Source organism: Leptopilina heterotoma, unplaced genomic scaffold (genome assembly GCF_015476425.1).
Source record: "Leptopilina heterotoma isolate Lh14 unplaced genomic scaffold, ASM1547642v1 Lhet_347, whole genome shotgun sequence".
Lineage (NCBI taxonomy): Eukaryota > Metazoa > Arthropoda > Insecta > Hymenoptera > Figitidae > Leptopilina > Leptopilina heterotoma.
In genome coordinates this window covers 101,552-120,505 of record NW_025111030.1, presented here as the reverse complement: position 1 = coordinate 120,505, position 18,954 = coordinate 101,552, and the positions used below count along the sequence as shown (strand labels likewise).

The following is an 18,954-nucleotide window of genomic DNA, read 5'->3' as shown; positions in this document are numbered from 1 at the left end:
CGTGAAAATAAAAGTATGGCAAATCAGTTTTTTATGGTAAAAATAATCAAAATTTCAGTCATGTGTAAAAGCCTATGGTTTAATCATATTGAGTGTATGTTAAAATTTTTAAAGGTTGGACTATGGGATATAGCAAACAAAGTATTGACAAAAGGAAAAATGTATTTTTTATTAATTTTATTATATTATAAATTATAACTATAATATATAAATTTTTATTTTAAACAGAAATTTAAATAAGCAAAAATAAAGGCATCCCGAGTCGAAATTTAAGACCTACTTTAAGCCTGAATTTTCAGGGTTTGTTGACTATTAGTAGTAGTAAAGGAGGTTCTAATTTCAATGCAATTAGGCCCTACTTTGAGTCCCGAAGTCAGCAAAATAAAAATACAAAATCCAACCTGAAATTCGCCAATCTTTCATTTGGAGAACTAAAGGAGGGTCTAGTTCGAATTTCGTATACCTTACTTTCATACTCCTAGACCCTACATTCTGAAGTATAATTTTAAATTATTTTCTTAATGCATTGCTTGAAACACTGAAAATGCAAAAAGTACTCCTAATTGACAAATGCTGATGTGCTTTATAGCGTCTATACGAACTGTATATAGACGCTATGAAACACATAAAATTCCACTTTTACTCATCCCAAGTGCTTCAATTGAATCTGAGCAAATCTTCAAGTTTTTCTTTTTCTAATTGTAGGGTCTAGGAGTATGAAAGTAGGGTCTACGAGGTTTATAAAGTAAGGTATAGGTTTCTTCGAATTAGGCCCTCCTTTAGTTCTCCAAATGGAAGATTGGCAAATTTCAGCTGATTTTTGGACTCAAAGTAAGGCCTAATTGCATTGAAGTTAGAACCTCCTTTACTACTCCTAAAAGTCAACAAACCCTGAAAATTCAGGCTTAAAGTAGGGCTTAAATTTCGACTCGGGATGCCAAAATGAAGGAGATATTTTTAAAATATGGCTTTGCTCTCTCAAAAATTTCAAAATTCGAACGCAAAACCTTAACGGAATTATTTAAATAAACGGAATTATTCAAAATAAGAAATTAAATTTAAACGCAAAATAAAAATCTCTTTCAATCTGTTCCTTCTGCATCACTTTCCGTTTCACCCTTGTCATCTTCGCTAAAATATTCCTCATTGTCCTCTATTTCATCATTCTCCTCTTCGTCTGTTACATCCTCGCAATTACTCTCTTCTAAATCATTTTCTTCTTCATCCATTTCATCTTTTTTCTCTTCACCGTTTTTGTCCTCGCAATTACTCTCTTCTAAATCATTTTCTTCTTCATCCATTTCATCTTTTTTCTCTTCCTCGTTCTTGTCCTCGCAATTACTCTCTTCTAAATCATTTTCTTCTTCATCCATTTCATCTTTTTTCTCTTCCCCGTTCTTGTCCTCGCAATTACTCTCTTCTAAATCATTTTCTTCTTCATCCATTTCATCTTTTTTCTCTTTCCCGTTCTTGTTGTTCTTGCGCTGCAAAAATTGAAAAGAATTTAATAAATAAATAAATAATAATAATAATAATTAGTACGCCAGAGTTGTAAAAGTTACTAAAATATAAAATACAGAAAGTTATTTATGTATAAAGCCCCTTAGTTAACCCTAAATTTTTTTCTCTGGAAAATATATACAGAAATCTTAATGTAAGATATTTCAAATAACTAACAAGTGACTATACCAAACATTTCAAACTGAAATACTTTCGTTTATAGGTTGGATTCATCCTTGCTAAAGCTTACCATAGTTAAAGCCTTGTCATTTTCCTCCTCCGAAGTACATCTAGGGTGACGCAAAGTCCCACACGTATTGTTTATTAACTTAGTTAAATGTTTTTCTTTAAAATCATCCGTGTTTTTGCTTTTCTTCCGTTGTACGTAATCTATGAAAGAATAGTATTTTCATTTTACAGAATTTTCGTGTAACTAATCGAATATAAATTAACTTATTGAATTTATATTAAACAAAATTTTTATGTAAGAAAAGTTGAATTTCAATGAATTTGTATTTATTACAAATTTTAATTAACAGAATATTAAATTAGAGAAATTTCCAAATTATAAAATTAATATTTCGTTAAATTTTTATTTTCACGAATAGATATTTGTATTGAATTATTTAGATGGTACATATATTTAAAATTTTATATTTCTAAAAAATCATGAAATACTTCATAAGGAAGTTTGCTTTATTGTTTTTATTTTTTACTTACAAAGAATAGCTTCTCTAATATCTGCAGGAACTGCCGGCCTTCCTCTCTTTCTTCTTCCCTTTGCACACATTTCTTTTAAATTTTCGTCGCCAACCAACTCTATTAGAAGAGCTCGTGCCAAATCATTTGGTTTGTTTCTCAAGCGTTGCATAATTATCAATTTAGATGTTGAGACATATACCGGCAATCCTTTTTTAAGTTGTGTCTTTGACTGGGTATCGTCAACTGGACGTTCCTTTTCCTGAGAAAGAGTTTAAAAAAATATTTTTAATTAAGTAGGCTATCTGATGATAGATATTGTATTAAAAAAATTAATAAGTTTCTAATTTCTATAAATCTTAGGCTAAATCGTAATTTCTGCTTATTAAAAGTAAAGTTAAAATTGTATAATAAAATTATATAATATAATAAAAGTACATTTATTTTTTTGATGATTGGTTGATTCGCCTTATTCCTCATCCATTCAGTTAATCTTTCAAAAAATGTGATTGTCTTTGAATCTATTTCTTTAAATTAAGAAGAAAATTAATTCTTGTAATAAATATAAACATAACTTCACAAATATTAGAGCTGTCCAAAAAGCACGAAGCTCGAAGCTCGAGTTCTAGAGAAAATTAAAATACTGTTTTAATACTTATTTAGTTTATTGATTCAATATACCGCATAAATTCGAAATTTTGTACTTATTAATATTTTTTTTGTAATTTAAAAGCTTGAATCTAATCGAGTACTCGAATTCACTCGAGTGCTCGAATTTAATCGAGTACTCGAATTGACCGCAGTACTTGAATTTTTCGATTACTCGAAATCGCTCGAGTCCTTGAAAATTTCGAGTAAACGATACATCCAGCCGGCTCGGACTCGGCTCGAAAAAAGTACGGCTCGGCTCGGCTTTTCGAGATTTTTGCACAGGTTTAACAAATATAATATTTAATATAATTTTACCTAAATCTTCAAATATTAATTCTAAGCTATGATTATCAGATGTTGGAATATGTTGATCGATTGTGATTTGTATTTCCTCTTGGTCTAAAAGAAAAATATAATTTTTGTATTACATAATTACTTTTATTTTGGAATGGAGACTATTTTTGGGCTTAAATGAAGAAAGAACATGTAAAACATATTTTAGAAACAAATTCGCAAAATTACCAAATTATTTTTTATTTTATTTATTTATTTAAAAAATATACCTGAAGCATTCAAAGCTCCAATCTCATGGTCATCATCAACCTTTGCCTTCTTAGCTGTAAAAAATAATAGTAATATATACATGTCAAAAAAATAATATAATTAACATTAGAAACGTTAAATTCTTTTTTTTTAATATTTCAAATTATTCAAAAAATTAATAGAAAAAATTAAGAAATTAATCTCAAGAATTTTTTAGTTTCACAGAATTCCTACCTTATTTGAAGAAAAAACGGTTAACTTTAAGAAAACTATAATCTATTTGTCAAATAATTTTTTATATCCTATTTATATTGTTGAATATGTTTAAAAATGTATTAAAAGCTAACAAATTGACTTTTACTTCCCTCGATTGTTTATTTATTTTACATTAATATCATAAATTATGATAAAAAAATAAAATAAAACAACAGGAAAATTTTAAGAATTGTAGAATTTGCATTTCTAAAGATTTGAGGATATAAATTTAACCAATTAAAATATTTTTTTTATACCTGAAGGTTGCTCTTGGTACTCCTCATTCCTTAACCTTTTCTGAATATTCTCTTTGGATGTAGGTTTTAAGTTATCAGTAATACCATCTGAGAAGGAGGTAGAAGGCATCGATTGAAAACTATTTAGTTTCTGAATTTTTTCCTCTTTTTCATTATTTTTGTCAATTTCATTGTTCTCTTCATTTTCTGATGCATCATTCTTAATAAATTTTTCTGATTTGCAGCTTTTTCTTTCTTTTTGTGCTGTTTTATTATTATTATTATTTTTTTTTTTAACATTTCTTGCTGTTTTTGTTGTTGTTTTTGTGTTGTTTTATTATTATTTTTTTTTTCTTTTAACATTTCTTGCTGTTGTTGTTGTTGTTTTTGTGATGTTTTATTATTTTTTTTCTCTATTTTTTTAAACATTTCTTGCTGTTTTTGTTCTTCTTTTTGTGTTTTTTTATTTTTTTTCTCAATTTCTTTTAACATTTCTTGCTGTTCTTGTTCTTCTTTGTGTGTTTTTTTATTATTTTTTTTCTCAATTTCTTTTAACATTTCTTGCTGTTCTTGTTGTTGTTGTTTTTGTGATGTTTTATTTTTTTTTTCTCAATTTCTTTTAACATTTCTTGCTGTTCTTGTTGTTCTTTTTGTGTTTTTTTATTATTTTTTTTCTCGATTTCTTTTAACATTTCTTGCTGTTCTTGTTGTTCTTTTGTGTTTTTTTATTATTTATTTTCTCCATTTTTTTTAACATTTCTTGCTGTTCTTGTTGTTCTTTTTGTGTTTTTTTATTATTTTTTTTCTCAATTTCTTTTAACATTTCTTGCTGTTCTTGTTCTTCTTTGTGTGTTTTTTTATTATTTTTTTTCTCAATTTCTTTTAACATTTCTTGCTGTTCTTGTTGTTGTTGTTTTTGTGATGTTTTATTATTTTTTTTCTCAATTTCTTTTAACATTTCTTGCTGTTCTTGTTGTTCTTTTTGTGTTTTTTTATTATTTTTTTTCTCGATTTCTTTTAACATTTCTTGCTGTTCTTGTTGTTCTTTTTGTGTTTTTTTATTATTTATTTTCTCCATTTTTTTTAACATTTCTTGCTGTTCTTGTTGTTCTTTTTGTGTTTTTTTATTATTTTTTTCTCAATTTCTTTTAACATTTCTTGCTGTTCTTGTTGTTCTTTTTGTGTTTTTTTATTATTTTTTTTCTCGATTTCTTTTAACATTTCTTGCTGTTCTTGTTGTTCTTTTTGTGTTTTTTTATTATTTATTTTCTCGATTTCTTTATTTCTATTTTCTGCATTACCAGTTCTTATCAATTTTTCCAATTCGCTGTTTTTATTCTCTTTTGAAATTTTATGCTGTTCTTGTTGTTCTTTTTGTGTTTTTTTACTATTTTTTTTCTCGATTTGTTTATTCCTATTTTCTGTATCACCAGTTTTTACCAATTTTTCCAATTTGTTGTTTTTTTTCTCTTTTGGTATTTCTTGACTTACGGGTTTCACGATTTTTATTTTTGAAGAATCTCCTTCTTCTGATATTACTTTTGGTTGATTCTTCGCGCCTATTTGCTTCTCATTTTTCGATTCACCTATATTATATTTTTAAATTTTATTAATTTATTATTCTTATTTTATTACTTTATTTATTATTATATTTTTAAATTTTATTAATTTATTTATTATTATATTATAAATTTTACTAATTTATTATTCTTATTTTATTACTTCATTTATTATTATATTTTTAAATCTTATTAATTTATTAAAAAAAAAATTTTATTACTTTATTTATTATTATATTTATAAATTTTATTAATTTAAAAACAATTAATTACTACCTAAATTGCACTGAAGATCCCTATTAGTTAGCAAATGCTTTTCGAATAATTTATTCGTTTTTGCTCTCATCGTCTGTTTTAATTTTAGCGCTGCTGCATTTTCTTCTTTTGACGTATTGTCCATATTCTTCTCTTGACATACGGGTTTCACGATTTTTATTTTTGAAGAAACTCCTTCTTCTGATATTATTTTTGGTTGATTCTTCGCGCCTATTTGCTGCTCATTTTTCGATTCACCTATATTATATTTTTAAATTTGATTAATTTATTCTTCTTATTTTATTACTTTATTTATTATTATATTTTTAAAATTTATTAATTTATTCTTATTATTTTATTACTTTATGTATATTTTAAAATTGTATTAATTTATTATTCTTATTTTATTACTTTATTTATATTTATATTTTTGAAATGTGTTAATTTATTATTATTTTATTACTTTATTTATTATTATATTTTTAAATTTTATTAGTTCAATATTATTTATTTACAAATTAATTATTTGTATTAATTTATTATTTATATATTTAAAATTAAAAATTTTAATTATTTTAATGAAATTGTAGTACCTTTCACGTCATTCGTTTTTGGATTTTGACTGATGTTTTTTGATAAATCTTTAATTTTTGAATTTATTGTTGCATCATTTTTACTCCTCAGCATTTGGAGTTTCTTATCAACTGATTTACTGGTCTTTCGTTTTGATAGTAATGATGTACTCAACTCCTTTTTTTGATCCATCAAAATTTCCCCCTCATTGCTCACTGTTAGTGTTTTCAAAAACGCTTCATTCTCTGAAAATTTGAGGTTAAAATTGTAAAATTTTATATAATTTATATAACTTTAATTGTAGATAAATACATAAAAATTTTAACTGCTTAAAAAAATGTTTCTTTGTCTTCATTATTATAATTATTACTGTCTACAAAAATTTTTATTCAATGTTTATACTAACCACTCCGAGATATTATTACTCCTTTATAAGGTTCTTTTCCGTAAAAAACCGTGATTGAATCGCCAATTTCCTTCGATTTCTGTTCTTCGGTTTCCTTTAAAACCGTCACAGAATTATGTTCATCCCACTTCACAAGAAGAAACATTTTATATTATAACGAAGAACTTAAGCAAATTGGCAAAATTTCAATGACATTAATAACAACGCGAATTTAGCCGTAGGATAAAAAAAGAATGTCATTTGAAATTAGCTCATCAAATAACACGATATTTGCAATAGAAGAAAAAAAATGAATGTTTTATTTCAAATTTTCTCAATTTGAAAAGCGGTTATGATATTTTTCAATTGCAAAAATCAATTTTTTACCGTTTTTTGTAGAATTAATTATTTTTATTAATAATGCGGCGACGATACAGAAACCTCGAAGAATACTCTGTAAGTCATCAAAACAAAATAATAGCATCTTTAGAAAGAGAAAGTTCAAGTGACTCTGTTGATTCTTTAAATTCTGTGAGTTTGAAAAAATATTTATATAAATAATTTTTAAAATTGCTACAAGAAGTGTAATTATATGTTAATATTTTTTCTTTACATTAATTAATTTTAATCTAAAATAATAAATGAATAATAATAATTAAATTACTAGAAAAAATAAAATAATAATTAGAAAAAAATATATACATTGAAAAAAGTTTATTTGATTGAAATAATTTTTATTTTTTTAATTGATTCATAGCAATATTTATTAGATCCAATTATTTTATTTATTAATTTAAGTAATTCGCATTTTATACAAATAACTATTTATTTGATACTATAAATTAAAATAATTATGTGTATTAAATATTTTCTTAGTTTAAATAAATATTTAATGGATAATAGAAAATTAAACCATTTAATTGAATCAAAACATTTTTTTAGTGTATAAAATATAATTTATTCTTAATTAAAGTAGTTGAATTATTGTTTTTTAATAATTACATTGTAGAAAAATCAAAAATATAATTAAATAAGTTTTTGAAGTTGGTCGGTCAAATTACTACTGTCAAAATTACAAAAAAGTTATATAGATATAAATATAAATATTTTTTAAAAATTTTATTATGAATAAATAATTAAGAAAAGTAATGAATAAGCAAATAAAAATTGAAAAAGTAAAATAATTAAATAAGTTTAAATGTATTATTAGTTGGAAAATGTAAACGTGGATACAAGTGAAGATGATAATGAGATTGGCCCTGGAAATGCTGCAGCAAGTAGTAATTCTATGATTGATAATGGTGATGATGAAGATGATAATAATCACGATGATGCAGTTAATGGTGGCGACAATGGTGATGGCAACAACAATAATAATGATAACGATAATGAAGATGACGATGAAATCGATGATGACGAAATCGATGATGATGATGATGACGATGATGACGAAATCGATGATGATGACGATGACGACGAAATCGATAATGATGACGATGATGATGATGATCATGGCGAGGTTAATGGTGATGTTGACATTAATAATGATGATGACAGCAGTAGTGGTGTTTCCAATGGTTCATTGATAAACTTTAATAATGGTGATTCTTCTGACAGTTCATTTGTTTCTTCACTTAATGAAACTTCTTCTGATTCATCTGGATCAGAATCTGACATTTCCAACGTGTCAATTGATGAAGGTAATGATAACGCATTTTTAATGAACATTTAACAAACTATTTAGTTAATTGCTTAATAGTTAATCAGGGTTGCCACGCAACCTGGAAACCTGGAAATATCAGGGAATTTTATAAACCTTGAAAAAACTTGGAAAAGTCAGGGAATCTTTATCGAATTCCTGGAAAATTTGTTATTTTCTAAAGTTTATTCTTGAAATCTAATTTTACATAAATATTTCAAAATTAATTAAATTTAAAAAGAGTTGCGTTTACAATTTTCGTAAGTATAAATGAATTTCAAAGGTTTGAATTTTAAATTTTGTAAAATTTCAATTGTGAATGAATTTAATTAGAAATCGTCTTAATGAACGTCGGTTTTTGAAAAAATTTCAATTATTACAATTCTTCTGAAATTTATTTAAATTTTTTAATATATATTTTCAATTGATTATTAAAAATAATGGATTTATAGAAAATTTTTAATTAAAAACACTAAAACAAATTGGATTTTGAAGCAATTATAAATAATTGCAGAAATTCAATTATTTTCAAAAGTAGTAAAATTCTTCTTAGAAATTCAATTATTTTCAACAATTTTAATAAAATTCGTGATAAAATGTCGATTATTTTCAAAAATTTCCCTCAATTCAATTATTTTTAATAAATTTACTAATTTAATAAAATTTTCTAAATGAATTCAATCATTTAAAAAATCTTAATGAAATTCCACGCAAACATTTAATTATTTTTATAGATAATACAATTTTTTACAGGGATTCAATTATTTTTATAAATAATAAAACTCAATGTTGAATTTAAATTATTTTTAATACAATTTTAATAGAATTCCTCGAAATTATTTTCTATACAGTTTTAATTAAATTTCTTCAAAAAATTTAATTATTTAAAACAATTTTAATGAAATTCTTCGAAACAACACAATTTAAAAAAAAAATAATTTAAATAAAATTCTTCGTAGAAATTTTAATAATTTCAAATATTTGTCAAAATTAAGTTATTTCCAATGTCTACCATTTCAATAAAATTTCATAAAAGAATTCAATTATTTAAGAAGAATATTTTAATAAAATTCGTCTCAAGAATTCAATTATTTTCAAAAGTAATATAATTCTTCGCAAAAATTTAATTGTGTTTAACAATTTACAAAAATTCTCGTCAAAATTTCAATAATCTTTACAAATTTTTTTCCGAAATTCAATTATTTTCAAAAATTTTAATAAAATTCTTGGCAGAATTTCAATTATTTTAAATATTTTTATCAAATTTCTCGAAAAATGGACACAAATTTTATTAAAATTTGTCAAAAGAATTCAATTATTTAAAAATTTGTTGTTAAAATACTTTATGAAAATTCAATTTCAAAAAACATTCAATTATTTAATAAAATATTTATTTTTGTATTTAAATAATTGAATTCTCGTGGATTTTTCTAGTAAATATTGATTTAAAAAAGAATTTCAGTTAAAATTTTAGATTATTATTGAATATATTGAAAGCAATATAGAGTAAATTTATAAAAATAATTGGATTTTGAAAAGGTTTCAAATGAAAATCTTCGAAAAATTGAACTTTTCAAACTTTTAATTATCAAATCTGTAGAATTCTTTTTTTTTAAAAAGTTTAATTGAATTTTTCTTTAATTTTTCGAGTTTTTATTTTATAATATATATATATAATTGAAAAATTTCAGAATTTTCAAAATTACGTAAAAATTAATATTGAAAGTAATTGAATTCTTGTGGAGAATTTTATCAATTTTGAAAATAATTGAATTCTTGTGGAGAATTTTATCAATTTTGAAAATAATTGAATTCTTGCGGAGAATTTTATCAATTTTGAAAATAGTGGAATTCTGGCGAAGAATTTTGTCAATTTTAAAAAATAATTGAATTATTTTGAAGAAGTTTAATCAAAATTTTGGAGAATAATTGAATTCCTACGAATAATTTTATTATCTATAAAAATAATTAAATTCTTGACAAGATTTTTAAGGAAATTTAGAATTAATTTTTCTCAAACAGTTTATATTAGAATATTTTTTTAATTATTGGAAGTTTTTAATTTCTATTTTATTTAATTGAAATTATTCTGAAGATTATTCTGAAGATTATTCTGAAGAATGCCAGAATAATCGAAATTAGGTAAAATTAAATTGTAAACAAAAGGATTTGAAAATTCGCAAAGAACTTTCTCAAAAGTTAATTTAAGAAAATTGATTTAAAGAAGAATTTTAGTTAAAAATTCTAAAAATGAATAATTGAATTGAAATGAAAATAATTTTAAAGAAATTACAGTTTAACAATATTTTCTATAATATAAAATAATGATAGTATCAAGTTTTAATTATTATAGAACATGAAGAATGATATCTTCATGTTTTATAATAAATATTCTTTTATGTTATTGAATTAAAAATTTTTGAAAATTTTAATTTCTATAGAAAAATAATAATTATTGAATATTCATTTAAAAACGAAATGTCTGGAAATCAGGGACTTATTCAATTTGATAAAATATAAATTTAGTTTTAAAAACCTGGAAAAATTTCGTTTTTTAATCTGAAAAACTTGCAAAAGTCAGGGAATTTGAAATGAGGAAAAGTGTGGCAACCCTGTTAATATTAATCCTAGGTAAAAATGATTCGGACAAAATTCTTTAGAATTCAGTTAAATTTTGTTAAATTCAGGTTCAAATATCTGTACTAATTCCGCACGTTTTTTGAAAGATAAAATAAATTTTTTAGAAATTCCACTGGAAATTTGATAAAAATTTTACACCTAATGTTTGATGTATCATTTTTTCAGAAAATTTTCGACAATTTTTCCGAACGAATTTTGTACTAAAATCTATTATTACCAACTAAAATTTCGTAAAAAATCGATAAAAATTCTGAATACAAAGTTTACTTATTTGTAATTATTCTTATTAAAGGCGTTTATAATATTGTGATTTTAATTAAATAGTATAATATATATTTTTAAATTTTAGATTTTTCCGATGCTTTATCCGACGAATTTTCAAGTGGAACTAATACCGATGACTCCGGAGACGAGCAAAATGAACCTATAAATGAAGATCCACCACTTTTTCAAGGATGTCCACTTACTTTGTCAGAGAGCCTTTTAAGTATTCTTTCTCTGACGCTTCGACATACAATTACTGGTGTACTTTTAGCATCCATTTTACAATTGATTCATTTACACTGTCCAGAGCCAAATCACTGCGTTCAATCTTTATACACATTCAAAAATTATTTCGAGGAATTAAAAAGTCCAATCAACAGGCATTTTTATTGCACTGACTGTCTTAATAATTTAGATGATAAAAATTCACAGTGTGCCATATGTGGGTCAGTTGGGAAATCTAATTATTTTATGACTATATCTGTGATATCTCAACTACGCGCCATGTATGCAAGAAATGGTTTCAAAGAAAAATTAAATTATCGGCATAATAGAGTAAAATTATTCCCAGACAACATTGAAGACATATACGACGGATCTATTTATCATGAATTAAATGAACCAGGGGAATTATTATCTGACGCAAACAATATATCATTTACCTGGTATACTGATGGAGTACAAGTTTTCAACAAATCGAAATTTTCTTTCTGGCCGTTTTATTTGGTCATCAATGAACTTCCATATTCCGAACGATTCAAAAAGGAAAACCTAATATTAGCTGCAATGTGGTTTGGAGAAGAAAAGCCCTCAGCTAATATGTTTCTGCTGCCACTCTATGATGAGTTAATGGAAATCAAAACCGGAGTAGATTTTAAATTATTTGGTCAGGAAGAACTTGTTAATGTTAAAGGAATAATCATCTGCGGTACTTGTGATCTACCAGCGAAAGCAAAATTTCTAAATATGATGCAGTATAATGGCAAATGTGGATGTCCCAAATGCAAGCAGGAAGGAAAAAGAGTTAATAATACACAAGTTTACCCTTACAAAAGAAATATGGCTATGCGTACAGAAGAAGAAACTTTGGAACAAGCAGAAACAGTTACAAATAAACCTATTTGTGGTGTTAAAGGACCAACAATTTTATCATTGCTGGTATACAAATGGATTCAAACAACTGCGATCGATGCTATGCACTGCGTTTTTGAAGGAATAATGAAGGCTCTTCTGAAGTTATGGTTTTTTCCAGAATTTGCCAACATGCCTTTTTCACTTTATCATTTAGTTGATGTCATTGATGAACGCTTAAAAAATATTCATCCACCAGGATTTGTCCAAAGAAGACCACGTTCAATTAAGAAGCACGTCAAATATTGGAAAGCGTCGGAATTGAAAAATTTCTTTTTTTACTTCTCTCTTATTATTTTGAAAGATGTAATGAAAGAAGAATACTTTCAAAACTTTCAATTATTAGTTGGAGCTATACATATTCTTTGCCAACAAAGCGTATCAATACAGATGATAGGCGAAGCAAAAAGATTAATTCAAGAATTTGTGTCAACGTTTCAGACGCTTTATGGTCTTCGAAATATGTCGTGTAACGTGCATTTACTTCTCCATCTACCAGAAGTGGTTGAGAAATTGGGTCCACTTTGGCAATATTCCTGCTTCACATTTGAAGATATAAATGGGAAACTGAAAAAATTAGTTCATAGCAGCAAGAATGCAGAACTACAAATTTATAATGGGTTTTCTTTATACTTAAATACGTTTACATTAAACAAAGATTTTCTCAATGAAGGCACAAAAGTCTACGAGTTTTGCAAAAAACAACTTAGTCCAACTAAACAAATGAAATTGTGTGATATTGGAAATGGATATTTCATTGTTGGGGGGTTATCAAAATTACAAGTGCCGAATAATATAATGCATGGATTTGAAAATGATAGAATCGTTGGCAGAAGATTCTTTGTATTTCAAAAATTGCTGCACAACAACTTTGTTTATAGGTCCGAAATATATCGTCGAGCAAAAGTTACTAACTCAACATGCGTAAAGTTTATAATTGATAATGAAATATCATTTGGTATAATTAATATGTTTGTGAGAGTCACGAATTGTAATTGCAGAAAACTGTGTCGATGTCGAGCAGAACACTACGCCGTAGTAAGAAAATGTATTCACGAAGTAACGTTTCCCAACTTAAGCATACCTAGACAAAGATTGAATTTTATTCACAGTTTACAAATACTGAACGAATTCCAAAATATACATATCACATCATTGAAATCCCTCTGTTTCTTCGTAGAAGTGAAAGATACAAATTTAAAATATGCCGCAGAGCCAGTAAATACAGTTGAGGAAGAATAAAATAAGAAAATGCTTGCTAGTCGAAAGAGCATAGTCTAAATATAATAAGCTCAGTGAAAATAATGTTGCACTTCTAGATTACTTGCTAGAATATCTCTGTTTGTAACTTCTCTCAAATATTAGAATTTTAAGATTTCAAGAAAAAAGCTCAACATTTTTTTTAAATCTTAATTTTGCCTTTCGGCATACCTTAGCAGCCTTCACGAAAAATGAAAGATTTGCTAGACTTACAATTTAAACCACAAAAATTAGTTGACACCGGTCTACCCTTTACCTATTCTTTGTAAACTTACCCAGGCACTATAAAAATCGATATAATTTTGCAAAATGCTCGAATTTTAGTGCAAAACCTAATTTTGCCTTTCGCCATACCTTGGCAGCCTTCACGAAAAATTAAAGATTCGTGAGACTTACATTAAAAAACCACAAAAATTTGTTGAGACCGGTGTATCATTTGCCTATTCTGTGTAAACTTACGTGGCATATTAAAAACCTATAAAATTTTGCAAAATGCTTATATTTTAGTGCAAAACCCAATTTTGTCTTTCCCTATACTTTGGCAGCCTTCACGAAAAATTAAAGTATGGCAGTTAGCTGATGTAGAATTGCAGTCAACTAGTATTATCTTTCAGCCATACTTGGTCAGACTGAAAACATACTTCTGTAGACTTTAATATCTTTTAGCCATACTTTGATTTATTAATACTTCATTACTTGATATTGACTCTTTATTTTGCTTTCAGTGTATGTCCGACTATACATTGATTTTTCTATTAAAAACTAAAAAAATGTTTCTGTTATAAATGTTTAATTAACTAATTGTCTGACTAAATGCGACTAATTCATATTAAATAAAAAAATTTCAATAATAGTATTTACTTTGAATTCACTACTTGTCTGACCATACTTTGATTTTTCCCCTTAATCATTACAAATTTTTACCGTTAGTGATTATTTAAATAAGATAAAAATTTATTTCTTTTATTAACAGCTAAGAATGTAAATTATTTCCAATAATCAAAACATATTCTTCAAAGTTACTTATAAACATGCTTCTACAAAAAATTTAGTTAATTTTTTTATGATTCAACTACATTATTAACGCCCGTGTATATATTTCCCTAATTCGCCTTATTAGAAAAGAGGCGCTGATGAGGATCTATTTATGTCCCTATTAAATATTACAATCAGGCCCTGACTAGAATGCCTCTAGTTAAATTTACACATTCTTATATTCTACTCGGGCATCGACAAGGCTATCTAGTTAGAACCTCTCTATTTTTCCACATCATCACCTGATATTCGAAGCGTGACGCAATTAGACGGGTCCTAACGAATTTTCATAGTTTCCGCCACACTTGCGAAGGGGCATCTATTCAGGGATTTATTAAAGCCTATTTTCAATTTCTACACGGACGTTAATCATATATAGATGCACTGTAAAAAATTTAGGAAGATAACGGACTCGGGAGTTAAGAGTAAAATTTTTCGAGTTAAAAATCAACTCCAAAAGAGAGTTAATTACATTTAAAACCATAAAAATAGTTGAGACCGGTCTATCCTTTGCCCATTCTTAATTAACTTTCCCAGGCACTTTAAAAATCGATAAAGTTTTGCAAAATACTCGAATTTTAGTGAACAACCTATTTTTGCCTTTCGCCAAACTTTGGCAGCATTCACGAAAAATTTAAGATTTGCTAGATTTACAATTAAAACTACAAAAATTAGTTGAGACCGGTCTATTCTTTGCCTATTCTTTATTAACCTTCCCAGGCACATAAAAAATCGATAAAGTTTTTCAAAATACTGGAATTTTAGTGAACAACCTAATTTTGCCTTTCGCCATACTTTGGCAGCCTTCACGAAAAATTGAAGATTTGCTAGATTTACAATTAAAACTACAAAAATTAATTGAGACCGGTCTATTCTTTGCCAATTCTTTATTAACTTTCCCAGGCACATTAAAAATCGATATAATTATGCAAAATGCTCAAATTTTAGTGAACAACCTAATTTTGCCTTTCGCCATATTTTGGCAGCCTTCACGAAAAATTAAAGATTTGCTAGATTTACAATTAAAACTACAAAAATTAATTGAGACCGTTCTATTCTTTGCCTATTCTTTATTAACTTTCCCAGGCACATTAAAAATCGATATAATTTTGCAAAATGCTTAAATTTTAGTGAACAACCTAATTTTGCCTTTCGCCATACTTTGGAATCCTTCACGAAAAATTGAAGATTTGCTAGATTCACAATTAAAACTACAAAAATTAGTTGAGACCGTTCTATTCTTTGCCTATTCTTTATTAACCTTCCCAGGCACATAAAAAATCGATAAAGTTTTTCAAAATACTGGAATTTTAGTGAAAAACATAATTTTGCCTTTCGCCATATTTTGTCAGCATTCACGAAAAATTAAAGATTTGCTAGATTTACAATTGAAACTACAAAAATTAATTGAGACCGTTCTATTCTTTGCCTATTCTTTATTAACTTTCCCAGGCACATTAAAAATCGATAAAGTTTTGCAAAATACTCGAATTTTAGTGAACAACCTAATTTTGCCTTTCGCCACACTTTAGCAGCTTTCAAGAAAAATTAATGATTCGTTAGACTTACGTTTAAAACCGTAAAAATTAGTTGAGACCGGTCTATTCTTTGCCTATTCTTTATTAACTTTCCCAGGAACATTAAAAATCGATATAATTTTGCAAAATGCTCAAATTTTAGTGAACAACCTAATTTTGCCTTTCGCCATACTTTGGAAGCCTTCACGAAAAATTGAAGATTTGCTAGATTCACAATTAAAACTACAAAAATTAATTGAGACCGTTCTATTCTTTGCCTATTCTTTATTAACCTTCAAAGGCACATAAAAAATCGATAAAGTTTTTCAAAATACTGGAATTTTAGTGAACAACCTAATTTTGCCTTTCGCTATACTTTGGCAGCCTTCACGAAAAATTGAAGATTTGCTAGATTTACAATTAAAACTACAAAAATTAATTGAGACTGGTCTATTTGCCTATTCTTTATTAACTTTCCCAGGCACATTAAAAATCGATATAATTTTGCAAAATGCTCAAATTTTAGTGAACAACCTAATTTTGCCTTTCGCCATACTTTGGCAGCCTTCACTAAAAATTAAAGATTTGCTAGATTTACAATTAAAACTACAAAAATTAATTGAGACCGTTTTATTCTTTGCCTATTCTTTATTAACTTTCCCAGGCACATTAAAAATCGATAAAATTTTGCAAAATACTCGAATTTTAGTGAACAACCTAATTTTGCCTTTCGCCATACTTTGGAAGCCTTCACGAAAAATTGAAGATTTGCTAGATTCACAATTAAAACTACAAAAATTAGTTGAGACCGTTCTATTCTTTGCCTATTCTTTATTAACCTTCCCAGGCACATAAAAAATCGATAAAGTTTTTCAAAATACTCGAATTTTAGTGAAAAACATAATTTTGCCTTTCGCCACACTTTGGCAGCCTTCAAGAAAAATTAAAGATTCGTTAGACTTACGTTGAAAACCGTAAAAATTAATTGAGACCGGTCTATTCTTTGCCTATTCTTTATTAACTTTCCCAGGCACATTAAAAATCGATAAAGTTTTTCAAAATACTCGAATTTTAGTGAAAAACATAATTTTGCCTTTCGCCACACTTTGGCAGCTTTCAAGAAAAATTAAAGATTCGTTAGACTTACGTTTAAAACCGTAAAAATTAGTTGAGACCGGTCTATTCTTTGCCTATTCTTTATTAACTTTCCCAGGCACATTAAAAATCGATATAATTTTGCAAAATGCTCAAATTTTAGTGAACAACCTAATTTTGCCTTTCGCCATACTTTGGAAGCCTTCACGAAAAATTGAAGATTTGCTAGATTCACAATTAAAACTACAAAAATTAATTGAGACCGTTCTATTCTTTGCCTATTCTTTATTAACCTTCAAAGGCACATAAAAAATCGATAAAGTTTTTCAAAATACTGGAATTTTAGTGAACAACCTAATTTTTCCTTTCGCCATACTTTGGCAGCCTTCACGAAAAATTGAAGATTTGCTAGATTTACAATTAAAACTACAAAAATTAATTGAGACCGGTCTATTTGCCTATTCTTTATTAACTTTCCCAGGCACATTAAAAATCGATAAAGTTTTGCAAAATACTCGAATTTTAGTGAACAACCTAATTTTGCCTTTCGCCATACTTTGGCAGCCTTCACGAAAAATTGAAGATTTGCTAGATTTACAATTAAAACTACAAAAATTAATTGAGACCGTTTTATTCTTTGCCTATTCTTTATTAACTTTCCCAGGCACATTAAAAATCGATAAAGTTTTGCAAAATACTCGAATTTTAGTGAACAACCTAATTTTGCCTTTCGCCATACTTTGGCAGCCTTCACGAAAAATTGAAGATTTGCTAGATTTACAATTAAAACTACAAAAATTAATTGAGACCGTTCTATTCTTTGCCTATTCTTTATTAACCTTTAAAGGCACATAAAAAATCGATAAAGTTTTTCAAAATACTGGAATTTTAGTGAACAACCTAATTTTGCCTTTCGCCATACTTTGGCAGCCTTCACGAAAAATTAAAGATTTGCTAGATTTACAATTAAAACTACAAACATTAATTGAGACCGTTTTATTCTTTGCCTATTCTTTATTAACTTTCCCAGGCACATTAAAAATCGATAAAGTTTTGCAAAATACTCGAATTTTAGTGAACAACCTAATTTTGCCTTTCGCCATACTTTGGCAGCATTCACGAAAAATTTAAGATTTGCTAGATTTACAATTAAAACTACAAAAATTAGTTGAGACCGGTCTATTCTTTGCCTATTCTTTATTAACCTTCCCAGGCACATAAAAAATCGATAAAGTTTTTCAAAATACTGGAATTTTAGTGAACAACCTAATTTTGCCTTTCGCCATACTTTGGCAGCCTTCACGAAAAATTGAAGATTTGCTAGATTTACAATTAAAACTACAAAAATTAATTGAGACCGGTCTATTCTTTGCCTATTCTTTATTAACTTTCCCAGGCACATTAAAAATCGATATAATTTTGCAAAATGCTTAAATTTTAGTGAACAACCTAATTTTGCCTTTCGCCATACTTTGGAAGCCTTCACGAAAAATTGAAGATTTGCTAGATTCACAATTAAAACTACAAAAATTAGTTGAGACCGTTCTATTCTTTGCCTATTCTTTATTAACCTTCCCAGGCACATAAAAAATCGATAAAGTTTTTCAAAATACTGGAATTTTAGTGAAAAACATAATTTTGCCTTTCGCCATATTTT

At 26.6% G+C, this 18,954-nt stretch overlaps 3 protein-coding genes across 3 annotated transcripts; 1 reads left to right on the top strand and 2 right to left on the bottom strand.

The window, feature by feature from the left end:
• Positions 1–250: 250 nt before the first annotated feature.
• On the bottom strand, positions 251–4,149 carry LOC122505154 (coiled-coil domain-containing protein 136-like). The gene is made up of 7 exons (XM_043616629.1): positions 3,906–4,149; positions 3,414–3,467; positions 3,166–3,249; positions 2,638–2,726; positions 2,221–2,461; positions 1,751–1,890; positions 251–1,484 (listed from the first exon to the last, which is right to left on the bottom strand). Exons 1-7 carry the CDS (start codon positions 4,012–4,014, stop codon positions 1,083–1,085), a joined length of 1,119 nt encoding a protein of 372 aa, XP_043472564.1. The 5' UTR covers positions 4,015–4,149; the 3' UTR covers positions 251–1,082.
• An 818-nt stretch (positions 4,150–4,967) lies between these two features.
• LOC122505178 (SUN domain-containing protein 2-like) lies at positions 4,968–7,190 on the bottom strand. The gene is made up of 4 exons (XM_043616659.1): positions 6,678–7,190; positions 6,292–6,516; positions 5,720–5,956; positions 4,968–5,470 (listed from the first exon to the last, which is right to left on the bottom strand). The coding sequence occupies exons 1-4, from the start codon at positions 6,820–6,822 to the stop codon at positions 4,968–4,970; spliced, it is 1,110 nt and encodes a 369-aa protein (XP_043472594.1). The 5' UTR covers positions 6,823–7,190.
• Positions 7,077–13,632, top strand: LOC122505177. The gene is made up of 3 exons (XM_043616658.1): positions 7,077–7,112; positions 7,867–8,356; positions 11,345–13,632. The coding sequence occupies exons 1-3, from the start codon at positions 7,077–7,079 to the stop codon at positions 13,630–13,632; spliced, it is 2,814 nt and encodes a 937-aa protein (XP_043472593.1).
• Positions 13,633–18,954: the final 5,322 nt, after the last annotated feature.